We start from the raw sequence: 21,145 nt of genomic DNA, 5'->3' as shown, positions 1-21,145 counted from the left end.
AGTGGGGAGCAGTGTTCCTGGTGTAATTCACTGAGTACATGTGCTGGCAGTCTGTGACCTCCACAGTACAAGAGGCAGAGGTGTACATCACTGCAGGGTCATTGTTAAACCTCAGTCCTATGGGACTGTGCTTCCTGCGGCGTGTCAGCATGCATGTGTATATGTCTGTGTGCATACTCTCCAGGACCAGCCACACAGGGCTGCTGGATGTGTAAGGGGAGGGATTAAGCTGACTTAAGAAAATTACAAATGAAAGATTAAGAATAATTCTCATGTGGCGTCTCATAATCATTTTTTAATCAGTGAGAGGGGTCAGGGAAAGGAGACAATGACAGAGGGACAATCTGAGAGAACAGATAAGAGGCGGAAAGACACAAGAGAGGGTGAACCATGGGAGCAGGAGGAGGGGGCCATAGTATGAAAGTGACAATGCTAGACAGAAAGCTAGAATACTGACGAGGAAGGAGGGAAACGAAGGACAAATGTGTCACAAATATGTCTTATGACAGCATAATGTTAAAAGTGATTTACAGGGACATTCAGAATTACAAGATTAAAAACAAAGGTATCCATTTATTGATCAGTGCAGTTATGACGTACCCAGACCAGATCCCAAAGCAGCGGCAGTGGCAGGGTCGAGCTGAAAGGGGTTGATCATCATTGGGGGCTCTGGGCCAGTGCTGCCTGCGGGGTTTTCCAATTTGACCCCTGCCAGCCCCATGTTCTGGGCCAGGTAGTACTGGTACAGCTCAGCCTCGGCTGGAGCCAGGCCCAGGTGAAGACTGTGCTGGATCTGCTTCATGTTCTGCTGCAGCAGCATCATGTTGTGCATGTGCTTCTCACTGGTCATGTGAATCCGCAAGTTCCGAGCCACGTTGGTCTCATAGTCACAGACCTGCAGCAAACAGGTGAAGTTTTACTGTCACTCCTATTTATAACTGGGATAAATGTGTTTCATATGAACAGAACAAAAGGCAGGCGGCTCTGCTGGTGACATACCTCACATCGCCATGTGGGCTTCTGTTTGGGTTTGGAGGGTGAGGGGGCACCACAACCCCCACCGAGGCTGGCACTGGGCACAGGGGCGGTGTGGTTGTGGTTGTACTGGGCCTCACTGCCGCCATTCTGGAGTGTTTGGACATTGTTCAGATGCTTGTCAGACTGCATGTGGATACTAAGGTTGCCTTTGGTGGTAGTAGAGTAGTTGCATACCTAAAAGAGAAAAAGCTGTCACTGCATTGCAAACATCACAAAAATATACTATTAAATAAATTATCATTATTAAACTAAAACAAGGGATACAGAACAATAAAACTACTGCAGCTGTATATTTTGGTCATTTAAACTTCAGTAAGTAAAAAAAAACAAAAACATATATAACAAAGGTGAAAGGACTAAATAGAGATGGACAGACCTCGCAGCGGAAAGGTTTGTATCCACAAGTATAGCTCTCGCCTCGGGCCAGACGTGGGTGGGGTTGTCCTGTCCGGCAGTAGACACAGGAGCCCCCAGACTCAGGGTGTTTCTCCTTCATGTGGGCATCCAGTGTCTGCTGGTACTTATAATGCCAGTTACATTTGGGACACTTTAGTGTCTTGCAGGAGTTGCGTGAATGCATCATGGTCATATGCCCTCCCAGTGACCGTGAGGACCCCAGGACTGTGTCACACTTTGGACACTCCACTCCACTGCCCGGAGAACCCTCCCCCGGCCCAGGGGTACCAGGAGTACCCGGAGTACCGGGAGTACTGGGGTTCCCCATGTGTTGGTGCAGAGGACCGGGGCTCTCGTCTTCTCTGCGTAACATGATCATATCGAGGGGATGGGCAGATGGCGATGACCCATCCCGTCCTGTTAGTGTTTCACTGCTCGAGTCATTACTATTGTCTCGTTCCCTGGCAGCTGCCACAGCAGAGGCCAGGCGGCTCTTGTCGCTTACAGACAGAGAGGAAGAGGAGGCAGAAGCAGGACCTTTACTCTCACTGTTAAATGCAAGCACACTGTTGGATAAGGGGGAAATACTTTGGTTTAAAAGAGGAAAATCTTTGCTACTGGTGCTGTCAGCTCGCTGGCCTGTCAATGCCATTGTCATGGCCTGCTCCTCCTCCTCCTCTGCCTCCATCTCTGCTCCACCTCCGTTTGAGTAAGAATCTTCATCCAGTTCTGGACTGTCTCCTCCCATTGCACCAGGCTCCCGCTTGATGGGTGGGTACTGGCTCAGGTCCAGGCCGTTGGGTTGCAAAGTGCATGTGTCCCTAATGTGGCCTTTGCAGTCACTATCAGAGTTCCGGCCTTCCAGGTTGCCACCAGTGGCAGCAGCAGCACTTCCTCCAGGGGTCCTGTGGGCACCAGCCCCTCCCCCGAGGTTTGGGTTGGTCTCAGCCTTTGGCATGTTTTGGGTTCTGGGGGTTTGGTCATTGGAGGAGCTGCTGGCGCTGCCCTTCAGAAAGGCAAAACCTGCTTGAAGGGAGTCTGCACTCTCCCCACTGTGGAACGCGTTCCACAAGCTGCGGAGCCCCGTGTCTGGCCCTAGGAAGTTGGCAGGTGTGGGAAAATGGGGTAGCACAGAGTTTGGGGATTTTTTTGGTTCCAGAAAGCTTATAAGAGGTTCTTTGTCCTTGCCGATGCCCTGGATGATTGCTGAGACATGTTTGTTGCTCAACAATTTCTGCTCCTGCTCATTCAGGGTCATGCGGTGGTCGTGGACAGCATGTGTCACGAAGGAGCGGCTATAGCCAAAGGAAAGCTTGCACAGGAAACACATGAGTACAGGCTTTCGCCGCCCATCGGATATGCAGCCCTCAAACTTGGACAAGTCCACATTGTTGGGGACATCTTTGGACACACAGGAGTTTTTGGCTGCACCATCCGCCGTCAGATAGTCTTTGTCATTCTTGTGGCGGAGGTCATAGACACGAAAACTGTGCAACACGGGACCAGCGCCCGCCAGCCCTCCAGCTGAGGTATTTGGGAAGGAGGGGTGGTCAGCCGCCAGGGATTTACTCCCCAGGGATGAGGCGATGTGGAAGGTGTTGATGATCTGGGGGTAGAAGGACATGGGTGCAGCGGGCTGCTCCAACCGCTCCCCCCCTTGGCCCAGGCCGCTCTGGCCACTGCTGGCCTGGGCGTTGGGGAAGGTCTGGGGGGACAGTAGGCCCCTGAACGGGAGAGCGCTCTTGAGCGCCCCCTGGTTGCCGCACTGCTCTTTGGTGTCCTCCAGAATGAAGGCAGAGCCATCGGGCTGGTAGATGATCTCGCCACAAAGGTTCTCCACATCACTCTCCTCCTCCATCTCACTGATCTCTGCTCCAGCCCCTGTGCGCTCGTCCTCACTCTCCTCCACCCCCTCCCCCTCCTCTCCCTCCTCAGAACCCCCAGTGGTAGGCAAGCGGGCGTTGGGGCAGTGGTGCTCCATGTATTTTTGTAAACTAGAGAAGGAGCTGGAACATTCGTTGCAGGGGATCTCTTTAGTGGGTGCCACTGGAGACATGGCAGGGGCAGAACAGTCTGAACCCAAAGCTGCTCCTCCTCCGACTCCTGGTAAAGTCCCGGTAACACTCCCTTTGTTACCAGTAGTAAAGCTTTCTCTCCGACTCTGCTCGGGCACAGGGTCGGTGGTTGCACTGACAGTGAGGGTTGTAGTGGACCTCAGCGGGCTCACAGCAGACTCTCCTGGTCCTTTGTCCGGCTCTCCGCAGTTGGTGTGGCTGCTGTCGCTGGTCTCCGGGGCGGAGTGGTCCTCAGCAGCAGTGTCCAGCCTCGGCCCACCATGTTCCTGCTGCCGCGACGACACCATAGGGGGAGAGTCACAAGTTGCCATGACGACCACTACATAAGGATCTCATCTCATCCAGCCTAATAGGGACCTAGACGGAGAGAAGACAGACAAAAATTAAAAGTTAATAAGTAGTCATCCAAGAACAAGAGAAGTGTGGAACAAAGCACCAAGTCTGGGTGTCTGATTGCACTTAATTGAGGTACTATTTGTTCTGATGTAAAGTCTTGTCGGGAAGAAGTCAAAACCTAGATAAAAAGATGAGAAAAACTTCCCTACTTCATTTTAAGAGCTTATTCCAAAATAAAAGGTCCTATATAAATGAACAAAGCAGACCCTAACAAAACTCCTAGTAAAACAAGCCTGAGAGGTAGCCTACTTAGACAGTCTTTTGCAAAGAGGTTGTGCATGCCAGTGTCTTTTCACTTGATACAGTACCAGCGCCTTTCAGATCCTTGCGTGTAAATGAGCTGGCATTAAAAGCGAGCTTTAAAGAGCCATGTTAACCTTTAACCCAATCCACCTGCTGCTTAATACTCCCTCTCGTTTTTCTACGCTCCCTCCGCCTCACAACAAAGCTACAAAGCAATTAGAGGATTAATCCGCAACAATCCTGGGCTAAACAAAGCCAGTAGGAGGGACAGTAAAACCGTGAGGAATGAAATCAAACATGTGGCCAAGGATGTTTGCTGGTGCGCGCTGGAGCGAGTGTGCACGCGCTATAATCAGTTCTAATCTGACATATCCCTCAGATGATTCCATGGAGAATAGCAATAGATTAAAGGAGCGAAATTATGTTTTTGCTCCCTGTGTCTCATTTTGTTTCTGTCTTTCTGTTGCCAAGATTAAAAATAATTCACAGGATAATGAATTTTACCAGTGCTTATCAGATAAGCATAATGAGACAAAATACAAGGTGAATGTGGGATACAACATAAGAATATCCTCTGCATTGCACCTCTCAAGTATTCAGACTGCCTACATAACCGCTTTTATCATGCATTAAAAGCATGGTGGGCCTAAACGTAGCCGGGGTTTGTAAATTTAAGTGATGTCTTTTATAGCCTAGCAGCAAAAACAGCCCTTGGACCGGCTGTTCCTCTAATCAAACATATAAAACATTTTTATTTGTTTATTCTTATAAGTGTACCCAGACTGGAGTAAATGGTGATTGAGAGCAAAGCCGTTCAGAAGCTGTGGGTTTGGCGGCTAATGTGACACATACGGCGGGATTTACTACTTGTCAGTGCTGTCATTTCGCTGCTTATTTCATTGGGGAGCAACCTCTTTGAATTGTAGCATGGACATAAAACACAGCGCTTTATGAATTATGCATCTCCTAACACTTTAAGAGTGGAATTATGTCTCATGTAGAAGCCAGTGTGTTAAGCACTTGGCACCAATATGTTAGCCCAGATGCTAGCAGGTTAGCAGCCGTTTACATGTGGGCAGTGGTCCAACAATAACTTAATGTCATCCAGTTCATTATATTGTTATATCTGGCAAGATTTAAGCCTTCCCAGTTCAGCCCATTAATTCTGTCTGTATAACCATAAACAGTGCTACATAAGCATGTGGTAATATTTGAAAAGAAAATATTTGATGTCTTGTTTTAGATTAGCTGTACATAGAATAAACAGCAGTTCTCTGAGTGGCCTCCATAGTTGAGCTTCATTCTCTGGTCTTTGCACCTTTCACAGCGGTTGTGCCGTCTCCTGCGTCTTTTAAAGCAGATCATGTTACTGCTGCTATGAAACCCTTCTGTCCATCTCCCCCACCGTCTCCTCTGTTTCTAACCAGGAAGACAACTTATATTTGAAGCAGAAAGAGCACGGCAAAGGCAGACAAATGAATGCATAACAACTCAAAAGTTCAGCTTTTAAGATTTATGCACACATCAGCTAAGGTAATTTAGCTGGCAGATCAGATCCAGGGAAAGGCATACAAAAGGACTGGAATGCATGCGTTGGACACTGCTAGTTTAGAGAAAAAGGCCAGGGGACTCTTTGGCCTATTGTTTCTGACCCCCGCCCCACTCTCCCATGTCCCTCCACCTGCTTCTCAGTAGCTTTGGGACTATGTACTAATGCAGCATCTTTTACTGCTTTCTAATATTGTACTTTAAAGGAAAGTGACGACCACTCTATGCTAATCTCTGCTATGTTTATAAGGAGTTTATGTTGTCATGGTGCTGTATTGATGCAGCCTACAGCATGTCCACTGCTCAGCCTGAAGTCAGCTCTCCTTCTCCTTTGTCTCTGTGTCAGACGCTGCATTAGCCTGTGCTGCCTCTTATTAAATGCCAAACCTGTAATTGTGGCGTTGCCACAGTGGCGTCTTTGTTTACACGAGGCTCTGTTAGGTTCAAATTCCTTATTACTTACTGTCTGACATTTTAATGCAGGGGCAGACAGCGCAGTTAATACTGAATATTTATACTGTGTGTAAACACTGGCATTAGACAGATCTGTATTTTAAAGTTTCAAGTTGTTGCTATCCAACTCTTTGAGTTCAAATATCTTGTGTTGTTAAAACCGTTAAAATCCAAACCAGACAAAATCTTTAAGCTGACCTCAGAAAGCTAATAAAGTCAAACAACAAAGTCAAAAGGCAGCGTGAAACCACGGCTATGTGTCCGTTTCTTAAGGTCTTCTGGAAGGTCATCCCTCTCCCTGCATGTGGGCCCTCAGTCCAACACCAAATCTTTTATCAAAATGTCACCAAGCGTTAGTCAAAGACAAAGACGAAGGACGCTCTCAAACCCCTGCATCCATCTCCCACTGTCAGGGCCATGAATAGGTCCGCTCTGCTCTAATTAGACCTGTTTATTTGTTACCATGCAGAAATGCAGAGCTGGAAACTAGAGTAGATGAAGGTGGGAGAGAATTATCTATGAATTCACAATACAAGAGCTATCAGGGAGCGCACACAGATACATGCACACCATCAGAAAAGGGGCTAATGTGACACTCAAAGATAGAAGGACAATCACAAAAAGGTCTGTTTTTTGTCTTTCTTTACCTTGGAAAGCTTTAGTGCGCTGCCCTTGTTTGTTGCCTGAAGGTGTAATATTAGAGGCTATATGCAGGCCCCCCCTCCTGTCTCTCTCTATGCGCCTGTCCCCTCCTGCATGCACGTCTCCCCGGTGAGTAAAGGCCTTCATTACCCAAAGACACCTTATCATTACTGCGAGGCGCGGCCCAGACACCTTAAGCAAGCCGCACTCCATTTAGTGCAGGAATCTTGTTCGACAAATTACCTACTCCACAAAAATGCCTTTTAGCAAATCAAAATCAGAATTACGCCTACATGAGGAAAGATTTCAGAGTGTATGTCGGGGTGTAAAAGTGGATGCAAGAATGGAACGAAAAGAGCCAATAATGAGGAGAAATGTAAAGAATGGAAGACAGATTTTTCTTTTGGTAAAGCAACTATGCAAGTCTTAACGTTGCGGCTGATGACAAGTAAATTGGCTTCACTAGTTGCTCAGGTAACCTTATACCACGCAGCCTCAAGAAGAATTTGGTCTCTGAAACAAAACAAAAATTCAAGATGGTGTCACCTATAACTAGCGCTGGTGTTCACTCAAAAAAAAAAGAAAGATGACAAACTAGCTGAAGATAAAAAAAAAAAGTTTCAGCCCCTAGTTGTCAGTGTTGGTAATGGATTAAAACAAGTTTGCCTGGATTTAACATATTTACAAATGGACTTGCAGCTTACCACATTGGGTCAAAATATATGCACAAGTCGGACACTTTGAAGAGCAATATTTCAAACTAAACTCGATCTGAAACATGAAAATAAACAGTCCAACACCGCTGGGTCACAGTCACCACTTACTGCCCTGGCTAAAGATTTTTCCAGCATCAAAGGCACAGCCAATCTACATAGCTAATGCCTTGCACTTTCCTCCCCTCCTCTCGCTCCAACTCGAAACAGCAAAGACCATGAGGTTGCGATGAAAAAACGTGGGGATTTTTCTTTCGCTGGCAATCTGGAAACACTCTCAAGTTAATTAGGGTTGATTGGAAATGAACCGCACAAACAAAGGCCAGCCTATGTCCCGACTTCTATAGCTTTCGCATAAATGAGCGTGAGTGCGTCTATAGCGTCGAAATAGAAGCTTTCTAGAATCTTCCTTTTAAGAAAAATTACCCCTGCTCCGCTCGCCCCCCCTCCTCCTCCTCCACCTCAGATTAAGGGAATGCACCGCCAAAAGAATGTGTGACGACCTCCACTGCCACGGAGCAAAACTTCCCCGGCCCCAAACGCCACAAAAGGCAAGAAGGTAATTAAGTTTGAAAGAATAGAAGCCAGCTCCACAAACAATGCGCCAGTGTCCGCGGGGAGGGATGGCCAGAGACATTAACATGCAGTGGTCCGAGGAAGGAGGGCAAAGGGGAGCGCAAAATGGCATCCTCCATCATCTGCTCCTTCGCTTTATTTATCTCTCTTTATTTGGATTCAACATCTGGCTAGGGGCTTCCCACGTTCCCCCCGCCCGCCATACTACAACTACTACTACTGCTCCAGGACTTTTCCAAGACAGTTTTCATATGTTGCACCCTAAAAAGTACGCTAACAATTATCTTCCTCCCTTTGTTACTGACTGAGAGTGCTAAGAGCTAACTAGATTGCCTCTATAAACAACGTCGGCAACAAAAAACATAACACAGGGGGCTTTCATCTTTTAGGCCACATCTTCAGCACAGCAGTTTAACTCAATTAGTAAAGAATGTAATTTTATTTACAGACTCCCGTAGTCCAAGTGGTAACACACGCACATGCCCACAGACGTGCACTATAAGCAAACTGTCTCTAACCCACGTGGCCCGAAAGCTAAGAAAGAAGTATTCATTGCGTATGTTTCATCACAAGACACTCCTGATGTCGAGATAAAGGGGAAAAGACAATTTTTTACAATTGTCGCCTTTGCAAAATGAAATTGAATTTACTAACAGGTAAAAAAAAAAATCCTCAAATTGATCAAACACAATTCTTGATTTGATTTTACTCTGTCTTTTTAGAAACAAATAAAAATGATCGCCTGAACATTGAGAATACAGACTTTTAAATGGTGTAATTTATAACAACAACAAAAAAAAACAGTCGCATTTCTCTGAACTCTGCTCCAAAGCTCATGCTTTTACTGATTGGATTGGCTGCAGAAATGACTAAATCTTGATCCAAATTCAATTAATTGTACAGTCCTAACAGGTAAGTGTCCAGAAAAGTGTCCAGAAGAGGAAGTGAACTAATTGTGGTTTTGCATCGTTTCGTGTTCAGTAATATGTCCCCTTTTGTCTCTGCCTCTCACAAGAGACGTGGATTAATGCTAAAATGATGACTGCATAATCCTTGATTTGCCTGTGCTAAATAAATATTAATCTAGTGGCGCTCGCCAAGCTCTTGTAAGGTACAACATACACAATATGAAAGGGCTTAGTGCTTACATAAATCACTGCTTTATCTTTTGGTTGAGGCACGATCCCACACACACACACGGTAAAAGGGTGGCAGGACGGGATTATGGCAAATTAATAATCCCGCTAAATACAAAGATAAAAAAGGAGCCTAAATGTGTTTTCTTTTGAGTGTGTGAAACAAAACAGGACAATGCATATGTACAGTATTTTCTAAGTATTGCTCAAAATGAACTTTTACTGAAGTACAAAAGCAAGTTCAACCTTCATTAAGCTGTTTCCGGGTGCCTGCATATCTTAAATGTTTGTGTGAATGTTTATTTTGTTGTACTAATTGCAATGGTATCAACCGCAACATTATTATTAATAGCAATGGTTTTAGCAGAACTGGTATTGTGGCATTGAAGTGGCAGCAGCAGCAGACATAGTAGTAGTAGCACAAGGCACAGACAATAACAGCTGCTAGTGTACACATATTTTTGAGTACTTTATGTCTCGCCTGAAGTTTAGCAGAATCATGTGGAATGAGGCTGCCTATACCAATGAACAGTATTGCTGGCTTCCTTCTCTTTTGGACACTCAAACTGACAGGCTGTGGCCGCCCAGCGCAGAAGAGGTTAAGCAAACACTGTCCACGTCACTCAAGGTCTCCCAGACACTGAGAGTCCTCTCTGACGCAGGCATTTCACATCCACCTGGTACTCACACACACACCACTGTATCAGCCAAACCCGGGCCAGATACTGCTCGTGCATGTGCTCTAGGCTCTGGTGAGGGAGACTTGTGCTAACTCCTTATAACAATAATTAATCTATCTTGGAAGAGGAAAGGAACTTCATAGTAGATTTAGCAATAGTGTGCTTTTTGTTTTTGCTCAAACAAAACTTAGTATCAAGATTTAAGTATCACACAAAACGTGAATGGACCATAAAATTAACCACAAAAATGCAGAATTTCCACTTTATACACTAGTTTGAAAGATTACACTAGACATCTCTTTTTTTTTTTTTATGGACTCTTTTTGCTGTCATAAAAATGATAATATAGACAATATATAGTATACTCAATATTCAATTTTGTAATATCTCCAGAACTGCAATTGCAGTATCACTTTTTATATATGTATATGTCCCTCCTCTACTTCAGAATAACCCACCATTACTGTAATAAATCAGTAGTAAATATACAGTGAGTGAATGGTTTACACACCGTGTGCAGTCTCTGACAATGTTTAAACTTCAAATGTCATGAGGTGTTTAATATCGAAATTATACTTTGTCAGCAATCTTGTAACTACATACTAATCTTTTCTGCTTTATAGTGTTGAATTCTAAAGTGGTGCCGAAGATGACAAACAGCTATTACTACCAGTGCATCGTAAACCTGACACATCGTTTTTGTTCTTTTAAAATGTACCTTAGTAACTGTCTGAACACCTGTTTTTACAAGCGAGGACACAAAAACATGTAGGTAATTGCACGGTTCCCTTTCGGACGATGTGACCGAGTGTTTCAGTTATTTTCCAGGGGTTAACAATAAAGTGTAAAGTTCATCCTCCCAAGGTTTTTCTAAAGAGGACACTGGACCTATAATTATCTTCATAAACATAATCATAGGGAAGGTATCCTGACTGACGCCACCAGCTATGTGCCCCTCTCTAAAACTACTCCTGAGCACTTGTTTGACACGCTACATAAAGACTGCTAATGTCCTCAACAACAAGCCCAAAACTTGAAAACAGATTGTGAACAAAAAGGGGACAATTTGCGTAAACTAAATGCACTCATACCTTTTAGCTGAAATTCTCGTGACAGGTCTAATTTCTGGACCCAGGGAATTACTAATTAACTTAAGCTTTTTGGCTCTCTATTTAATTAGAGAGGGCTCCAAATGAACTTTAGACCAAAGCCATTTGCTTTTTAAACAAACCCCCTTTTTCTGACAGCTGTTGCGAGTTTACCCTCTTCTCACAGAAACCACAAGCAAAGCACGCTTGTTATTTATGCCATCATCGGCTCTTTTTCTGGTTACCGTGGGAGGGAAGAAAGAAAGGAGAGAGAGAATAGAAAAGAAAGGAAAGAGGAATGGAGTTGAAAAGTCTATGTTTTAATTGGATTTCGCTATAAAAAACAACGACTGTCAGATGTAATTAGTGCGGTTTGAGATTAGCGCCGCAATATTCCTTTATCAAATAAACACCATGTCACGCAAATCCAGCGCTGGCCCACTGAGAGGGAACATATACAGCGAATGGACCATTACTCCAGTGTGCGCTGTGGGAAATTAGAGCCACTATTTCTCTGTTTAATGTTGAATACCTGCGCTGTGATCATCTGCACTATTGTTCTTTCTGACACTTATGTCTTTGCTGCTTTTTTATCCAAGAGATCATTGTTAGCTAGGGCTGGGCCTTGTTAGAAAAACATGTATGACTATATAAAGATTAGTGATGCTTTTTTTCATAAACATAAACAAAACTTCATAGAGGTTTACAGCGTACAAAGAGATCAGGTCAAAGGTCAAAATGTAAAATTAGAAACTATTACCTGGTATATAAGTTTAGGTATAATATGCAAAGACATTATTTGATATACAGTTCATAATGGCCAAGCTGACATGGCCATTTACTTGTTACATACGGTGCGGCCCTAAGCCAGACAGTCCAAAAACACAGTCAGCTTTCTTTCACTTTTCTACAACCTAAACGTTACACACCTCATCTGTGTTATTCCAAAATACATGTAACCACAGTATTAAAGCCAAGTGTGTAGACTCATCCATCACCACCTTGTGACAACTGTTTATTAAAGAAGCAGTCTATTCTTTGCTTTTTCTAACAATCCTCCCAAATCCTTCCCTATATCTACTCATCTGAGGCACACTTTATTTAGTCTAGAGGCAGGGCTCTGATACATCAGTGAAACCACGGACCTAACGCACGCTGTTAATACCTGCTATTTTATACACAAGAACATTCCTGGGACAGCTCTGGTCTTCTTCTGTGTCATGCAAAAAAGTGTGTGTTTTTTCATCGTAAAAGGAAAATAATTAAAGATTTTTCCGCTGGTGTTGTGCCAGGCTAAAGGTTTTTGAGAAATGGCTGGTTCAGATGTAGTGTTGACCTACATCGGGGAGGATGAATCCACACACCTGACCTTGGACAAAAATAATAAATATTAATTGAATTATTTGGATGTCATGGGGTAACTAGGCCTAAATTCCTCCTGGTAAACTGCATCTCATCTCTCATTACGCTGTTTGTTTAAGCCCACAAGTCATGCATAATTAATTAGCCACTCGTTCCCTTATGAGCACAGCCAATGGCCTTGATATCCCTATGTTACTGCCTTCAGGAATAGCATGCCAATCACAGTGTATAGATGTACATTGGACGCATGTCACACATACAAATTATCAGAAGTGCAAATGACTGTACACATAGGAAGAGGAAGAAAATTATAAGTTTTAAATTTATTTTGCCTTCAAGGTGCACTGCTCAACTTTTCTGGTGCTCCATTACCTACTTATCTCAATTTAGATGTTATTGCTTTGCCTTGAATGTTCCATGGTAAGACATTAAACATATCACCTAGCATTTAATCATTACGAGTGTTACTATTGCTCAAAAATACAATAATTCCTTCTGTGAATAAGGGCGACTCTCCACAGATCTGAATTGTAATGTAGCGTAATTCTGTAACGTGCTTGTCTCCCTTGTGATAAATAGGTTTAATCTATACCGTGAAATATTCTACACAAAGCATTAACATTTCTATGGAAAGAAGCAGGTGGCGGACACTTTACTAGAAATGTTACGCAGTACACCTTTAATAATTCCTCATTCTAGTTAGTTAGATGCTATCTGAAAGTCTGTTAATGCTACATCCTATGACTGGGCTTCTCAATCCGTGTCTTTGTCTCACACCGAGGAGGAAGAGATGTCTCATTTGTCATGAGACTTCAGCTGCTGCTATTGTGGTCGCGCTTTTCTCCAACCTGGACATACTTAGTCATTCGTCAAAGCTTTTTTAAACTTTATATATGCTGTGGTTTAAATAAGGTAGTGTGTTCTGTCAGGATTTTCATCTTTGAAGACTTCAATGAATCTGTTGGTTCACACAAGAGAGAAAATGTTCTAAAAACATAAATAAAGGGAGCATAACAGTTATTTTTTTGTGGTTTGGGTAAGATGAGGGCAGATTTAAAATCTTAGTGCTATCAGAACAGTTAAGGACAAATCACTTCGCAAAGCTTGATCATGAAGTCTACAAACAGTTCACCTTTTTGGATCACTTTGAACGTGCGTGTCAGTCAACAACATTCACCGATGCAAATGAAAGATGATCCTAAGAGCACAAGGGAACATGAGACAGATAACACCGACAGAAAGGCCAAAAAGCTAAATCAGGAAGACAATAGACAGAAGCTGAAAAAGGCCAGGTCTATTTTATTTGACCTAAACCTGAGAATCGTAGCCACCCCGAGGGCCCACCGGACCGCAGATCAAACACAGAGCTCTCCAAAACATTACCCCGATTGTTCTAACCCCACTCCTTACAAAATCCCCTGCTCCTACTTTCAAATGAAAAGAATAAACATATTATTGTAAATGAACTACCCAGAGTGGTGTTTTTTTCCATGGCTAATATCCTGTACGGGACGGCGAATGCAAAATAGGCAGGGGAGCCTGAGAACCGGGCAGAGGGAGGAGAGAAAAATCCCCCTCTTTCTATTTTCCCTTCAGAGACTGAGAGATGCAGACAGTGAGATGTGTGTAAAAGACTGAGAAACGCAATCCTGACTGGCGCGGGACCAACAGCAACAAAAACATTTAGATAAGCGTGCTCAATAATGAACGATTTCAATGAGGACAAAAATTACATTTCCTACAGATAACATGGCCTCTTCCCATAACAGCAGCGGCAGACGAGGGTGCAGACCACGTCACGCTCCTCACTGCAGCTCCACCATGTCAAGGGAGGCCTGTAATAACCATATTAGTATCCGTTTACCTCGCCCGAGACACTACTTTACTCGTCACAAGGAAATATGGACTCTGTATGACAACTTGACTGGCTTCAGTGAAAAAGCAACAAATCGCACTTCAAGCCCAAGCTATAGCTAGCAGTGGCTCAAACGATTACCGATCTGCAACACACGCACAAGGGCCACTCAAAGTAACACTTCATGCACACACACACACAGAAGCAGGGCCGCCATCACGCACTTGATCCTCACAGGTGGCACGGGTCACAGCAAGAATGCCTTCCCCACCTTTTCCCATCCGCTAAGCACTCACTTCCTTTCATGCCACAGTCTGTCAAGTCGTCGCACAGGAGAAGAGGCAAGAAAAGCACAGATATGGCGTGGAATGGAGACAGGTCAGTAGAGTGGGAGTCTTTGTCCCGCACCACTCAGCTCCTGCATGTTTCCTCCTCGGGTTTGGGGTATTAGCATATGAAAGGAAGAGGAAGGCGTGCAAAAGGTCACAGAAAGAAGATCCTGTCCAATGAGACAAAACAAAAACAGGCCACACCAGCCTTTGTGCCGGTCATGTTCTCTACCACCCAAACTAACGCTCCTCCCATTCATAAAACCATTTCCATAGCCCATATGCAGCCCCGGTGATGACGGTTGATCATAAATTAGTCACTGAGTTGAGTGGGGTCAAACAGGAGTCACTGTGGCATCACCGACATGTGGTCTATGCTAGAGCGGTACAGGCCTGCGCACCTGCCTGCTCCACACTTCCCTCTTCCCCTGCAAAATCCAACCAAATCCTCAGCAAACATCTCAATAAAGAAAATCTAAGAACGCTGTAGTTTGATTTGATCCATAAAGCCACTCCCTTCCTTCCATGTAAATGCTACCTGAGCCACACATAATTGCACACTCCAGTGCTTCAGGGGTACAGTTTAGTGCATACATCCAGCTTAAGCAGACTGAGTTTGCACTAACTCCATTATCATACATATTGCCAACATGACAACCTCCTCCTGTTGGCATCCGATGTCTGGGCCCAAAACATGGGCCTGCTGCTTCCTGGTGCTTCCTGTTCCTCGTGCAGCAGCAGCAGTGTCCACAGACAGGCCTGAGAGGAGGGAGCTCAGGGGTAGAGCATTTCATCTCTCTTTCATCTCTGTCACCCAGTCAAGCGTTCAATGCCCCATTCAGCGCCTGCCCAGCATTATGCAAAATAATGCTAATCCCCTTTCCCGTGCTTTCACACTTGTATAAACCGCCGCTCCTGCCTCTGAAAAGCAATTATATCAGTTTACGTTCCTGTCAAAAACAGAATCAGCATGCAAGTACAACTACCACCAACCAGACCCAATCTCCAGCCACCTTCGGAGAGTGGGGAGCACTGTTTGTCCACTATCTCCCAGCTGCTGAGTGAGACATAGTCGGTTACTGTTTATTTAAATGTTAGGATGAAGTCAAAATGTTTTTTACACAACACCTGCTCAGAACATGCAACATGTTGCATAATGGTGGTAAATGAAAGCATGTTGTTAATCAGTAGCTGCAGCACTAGAGTCGTGTCTGTCTTCTGGCTCCGGCTGCACACTGCTGTGTTACACATGTGACATGCTGACTGACACTGTTGTCGTCTCCGCTCTCACATATTGCCACCACATGCACAGGCGGACATCGCACGAGTGCACATGCAAACACACAGCCATACACAAGCACAAAGGCTACAAGGAAAGATGGCAGGGTATTTTTGAATATGCAAATGTCCATACAAGTGGAACATGTGTAAATAGGGGGCATTGTGAGTTGGTTTGATATTGGGCCTCTCAGCCTTTTCAGCCTGACTGATGTTATGTTATAGGACTCACACCCGTCACTACTGACGACAAATCAGCGGACATTAGTCAGCACAATTAACCAGGTCGTCATGGTGACTAATGAAATTGAATGAAATGAAATTTGGCAAAGCGGACAGCCCGCGTCTTAAATGGGCTAGTTATGTGCTAGCACGGGGTGCTGCTGGCTGGTTGCCTTACACACTGCCATTATTCTCTCCTCCGTCGCGGTGGCACAATGGACTCTTGTATCTTAGCTGATACCCACTGGCGGTACAAGCTCAGTCTGACAATTTGCATATGTTAATATAATTAAGTGCTAATTACACTAAAACTCGCATATTCACAAGCACCCTCCCCGGGAGCGATGGAGGCTTGATCTGGTTCCAAGTCTTTAGCCCTCCTCCTCATGCTGCTCTCCAAAGGTGTGTGTGTGTGCATGCATGTGTATGTGTGTGCGCATGTGTGTGTAGATGTGTGTGTTAGAGGCTGCCCCAGGGCTGACACAGGAAGCCCCCCCTGTTTGAGATACAATGCTGAGCTGCTGTGGACTTTTAGCTTCTCCCCCTACAGGCTTCCTCCAGCCAAGAGCCAGGACCTGGCACTGCCACTACTTTCAACAGTCACCTGTACAGCTCATCCACACACAAATGGGATACCTCACATATTTAAATGACTCTTAGATTTAAACTGGACACACACTACTCAAAACAGACTTAGGGAGACTTTAAAAAAAAAAAAAAAAAAACATAAAAATGCACAAAAATATAACACTGACAATTCTGGCTAAAATTATGAAACTGTAACTTCATTGTCAAAGTGGTCTGTTTGAATGTTGACAAAAATCTACATGATTTCCCCATTGAGTATGCATGTATGGATGTGAGCATGGCGTTTTGATAATGGAGGACAGGCAGTTGTGCTTTTCACTTGGTAATGGCCGTGAATCGGGGAGGAAGCCAAGCGGTCGTGCTACAATTAGAGCTCTTTTGTGTCTTTTCCTCTGTCTTTCTCCCTCTCTCCTGGTTTCGCCCGCTGACACTCTCCCTATGAGGGCTATGTTAAAACAGTACTCCACACACTGGACTAAGGGCGAGTGATGGAGGGGTCACACCATGCTGTTGGACATGCACATACACATGCACACACCAGATGGTACAGGAAGAAGCATTAAATAAACACACACACACCTATTGGCAGACTGACGCCTCGGTGTGCGCCCATGTCCCTTAATGAATGTCTATAGGGAGTCAAAGGGTCCAAGCTCATTTAGTTGCCTCTCAATGAGATGCAGCATTATGACTATGGTAATACCCCCTCCCCTCCACAATAATCATACACAGGTCATTGTGTCAAAGTGATTCATTTCTATCACACACATACGCCAGATGTTATTACGCACAAGAGTAAATCTCTCCTGTGGACGGCTCTGGGCCCATGCAAAAAGAGAGAAAGTGTTCTGAAAAAAATATATTGTTATAGCCGTGCTGCGTGTGGTGAGCTACGCTGCCCGCTCAAGCATGGCGCTGGTAATGCAGGTTGGGATGTAGCCCTGAGTGTGTATGTGTGTGCGAGGGGGAGCCCCTTCTCACTAATACCTGCTTCTCGGATTACCACAGCGTCTTAAGTATTCAACCGGACTCATATTTTCCCTTTCTGCCTTTTTAGTCAAATTGGCTGTCTTTACAGTGTAAAGCTGCAATATAGCTGTCCTTACTAAACGCCTATGGGGATCCACACTAGAACATTAACATGCAGCGATAGTCTGGTTGCAAAGCTCCTCTCTATTTCTTTCTCTCTCCCTCGCTCTTTCTGCAGCAGAGACTTCTAAATCATCCAGCCTCCTCTATTAGACGGGAGACTTATTGAGGTAGAAACCATAAAAAATGAAGAAGGGAAATTTAATCCCTGAAATATTGATTTGCACATTAATATCAGATAGGCAGAGGGCAATCTAGCCGGGTGGAAATGACACATTGTCGACCCCTAGGAGAGGCCCGAGCCAATCTTCTGGCTGCATGTGTCTTGGAGCAGGAGTTATAGGAGAGACTCTCCTCCTCCCTCTGCCCCTTCAGAAGCTGCCTTAATGAACGCTGCAATGCTGAAAATGCATTAGCTTTTAATAATCAAGATGCATTTGGAAGCCAACAGCTATTGTCCTCACAGGGCTGTCTGGCCATCTCTCACACTATATGTTTTTTATGACCATTCTGGTGTTGCCACGAGTAAAATGAACGGTGCGAGTTACATGCTCCGATAGAATACACTGGCAGGCTTTGATAATGCGAAGACAATACAGAGAAAACACAACCATGGCCTTGGCTTTTACCAACACTAGAGTTAAAATCTCTACTTTCAAAACAAAAACAAAAAAAAGTGAGACAATAACATCATTAACTGATGAAATTCTGTGCAATTAGAGAAGATCATATCATGCTACATTTTTGAGAAACAATGAACATGCATTTAATTGTCAAATTAATTATGCATTAAATGACAACATACAAACAACTCATTTAATAAATACTTCCCAGCAAGCATAAGATTGTCATTTCCATATCTAAATATTTTAAGTAATTAGAATACACTGATAAGGTAATGGTAATTAATAATTTAGTTTTTATGTTTTTGTTAAATAAAATTCCTAATAATAATAATAATAATAATAATAATAATGATAATGATATAATAATAATAATAATAATAATAATAATAATAATAATAATAATAATAATAATTTTTTTTTTATCAACCAGTAAATTGAGTGATCAGTTAAACTGATAGAAATTACTTAAACGTAGGTTAAAAAAAATTAACCAAGTAGCCCAATAGGCAAAGGTTTTACATATAGCCAAATTTTTTGGGAATATTTCTAAATTAGCCTAGTCAAAATACATGACTTGAAATTCCCAATAATAACCCAAATATAAAAAGGGTGAAAGTGTGTTAAGGTCTTTGGCTGTGACGCACGAGCTCGGTGCTCTGCTCCGGTCCACATACCAGGGTAGGAGACTGGCTGGCCCCTTGGCCCTGATCTTTCCTTTTTTTTTTCTCCAGTGCGATCGATGTCCCCCCTGTCACCGCCGCGTCCCCGTGCGCACAGTCAAGTCTATCTCTCTCCTCCGGAAACACACGTACCCGAGCCACGTCCGCTCCAAACACGCTCTAAAATGATTCTACCTGACCACTTTGAGGACGTTTTACAACCTGCCTCCGAACTTGGGACAATTACATCTTCCGTACGGTACCCTATGGAATAAGACCGATGACAAAAACGGAACTTAACTGATAGGCCTGTAGTATAGAGAAAAAAGATTTTTTTTACAAGTATCTACAATATGTAGAGCTTGTGAGTGTAATTATGTGTCTGTAAGCACCAAGGCAAAAAACAAGGGCCAGGAGTTGGCTGCGAATTAGCGACTCGCGGTGCACCCAGCAGCCCAGGGATCGCGCTCTGTGCCGGGTGACGCAGCCACCTACGCCTCGGTAAAGTGACGCGAGTTTAGGATGCACAGCGGGTACACGTGTAGGCAACGAGATCGGGAAAGGTGGGTTAGTTTGTGTTAAGACATTATAACAGCAACTGTTCTGATCAGAACAGTGAGTTAATAGTATAAGACTTAGTAGTATCGCATCGGAGGGCTCTCTCCGCTCGTATCCCTTTGGCAGAGACAGCAAAGAAGGTGCACTAGACTCGGATATCATGGTAAAAACTGGCACTCGAGACGATCTCTATCTCTAAAACTGGTCTAGTGATTGTACAAAGATGTTCTGGGTTGATCTGACTATTCAGAAGTAGCACGAAAGATGTAGTCGGACCCAGTGTTGGAAGAACTGGGGGAGCGAACATGTCCGAGGAATCGGACAGCCAGTTCCATATTCGCACTCATAGCAATGAGTGGTGCTGGAGAAGTTTCGAATAAAAGCTCAATAACTAACGCGTAAACTTGGTAAGGCAGTCGTTGACCTGTAATCCAACCGTAATAGCACGGACACAAGCGTAAGAACGCCTCCGCCGCTGTCACTCGCCTTTTTACTATGGCCAAAGCGCCTCCGAGTTGTACTACAACATGATGATATCCGCCTCTGTTTGTGGACTAAAAACACCCAGCACCTGTTCTCCAAATAGCCCCCCGATGTCAAAGATTCAGCAGAGAGACAAAGAATCGATACACGACCCCCTAAATTTAACACACACACACGCCAAACTACTCAATAAAAGTTAAAGGGGAGAGGTGCAGAGGAAAAAACTTACTTTCTTCCCCCTCCAAAGCCGTCACCTCCGCTTCTCAGCTCGTTGCTTTAGAAAACAGTCACATCCAGCGGCTCGCGTAAGAGGACAATCAAAAGGTGAAAACGGGGAAAATTACAATAATCCTCCCAACTTTAAAGTTGGAAAAAGGGGTAAAATCACAAATGTCAAAGCATTAAGAGAGCTATCCCTTATTTTGGTTCCGGTAGCGCTGAAACGACGTGTCGACGGGCTGCCTCGCAGTTTCTCTTGTGGACGGGCTCTGGAAACGGAGGAAAGGAAATGAAAATCCGATATGTCTTTATTCTGCTAATTATTATCGTTTTAGCCCTGTTTAAAAAAATGGCTGATTAAGTTGAGTGCGCATGTCTTTGTGTGTCTATTTCCCGATATGCACTCTGGGAATGGGTAGAGAGACAGTCAGTGAGAGAGGGAGAGAGAAAGAGGGAGGGCGCACAGAGACACAGGAGGGAGGGGGACAGAGGAGAGAAGTGTAATTAGTGAGTTGATCAACAGTCTCCACATCGCAAATGACGCGCACACGGAGCACACGGAGCCCTGGCGGCAGCAGAGGTCTTTGCCGCGCGCGGAGAGCTTTACGCACGGGCTCTTCTACTGAAGCTAAGTGGCCAAATCGTCTGTACAACAATAAACAACTACTTCTAAAGTTAAAACACACTTCAGGTACAATTATTCACAATTTCATCCATGGTTTTGCTGGTGTACAGAACATTTTTAAAAATCAATGGAAATATTTAGACTTTCAGAATATTAAAAACAGAAATCCAAGTGGTAATAATTATTTTCTGTATAGATGTGGGATCAGTTTGAATATTAATTAGAAAACTAAAGATTTGTGTAATGGAAATAGCAAGGTGTGTATAAT

At 44.1% G+C, this 21,145-nt stretch overlaps 1 protein-coding gene across 1 annotated transcript in view; it reads right to left on the bottom strand.

The window, feature by feature from the left end:
* Positions 1 to 20,641, bottom strand: part of zfhx4 (zinc finger homeobox 4) — a 70,664-nt gene extending 50,023 nt beyond the window's left edge. Inside the window, 4 exon segments of the mRNA XM_055150798.1 lie at positions 601 to 895; positions 1,000 to 1,212; positions 1,415 to 3,866; positions 20,263 to 20,641. Of these exon segments, the coding sequence (XP_055006773.1) occupies positions 601 to 895; positions 1,000 to 1,212; positions 1,415 to 3,820 (2,914 nt within the window). The 5' untranslated portion in view covers positions 3,821 to 3,866; positions 20,263 to 20,641.
* Positions 20,642 to 21,145: the final 504 nt, after the last annotated feature.

The sequence above is a fragment of the Boleophthalmus pectinirostris genome, unplaced genomic scaffold, assembly GCF_026225935.1.
Source record: "Boleophthalmus pectinirostris isolate CB_2022bp ecotype Guang Dong unplaced genomic scaffold, ASM2622593v1 HiC_scaffold_15, whole genome shotgun sequence".
Taxonomy (NCBI): domain Eukaryota; kingdom Metazoa; phylum Chordata; class Actinopteri; order Gobiiformes; family Gobiidae; genus Boleophthalmus; species Boleophthalmus pectinirostris.
The sequence above is the reverse complement of the archived record's forward strand: the minus strand, read 5'-3'. Positions and strand labels throughout refer to the sequence as shown.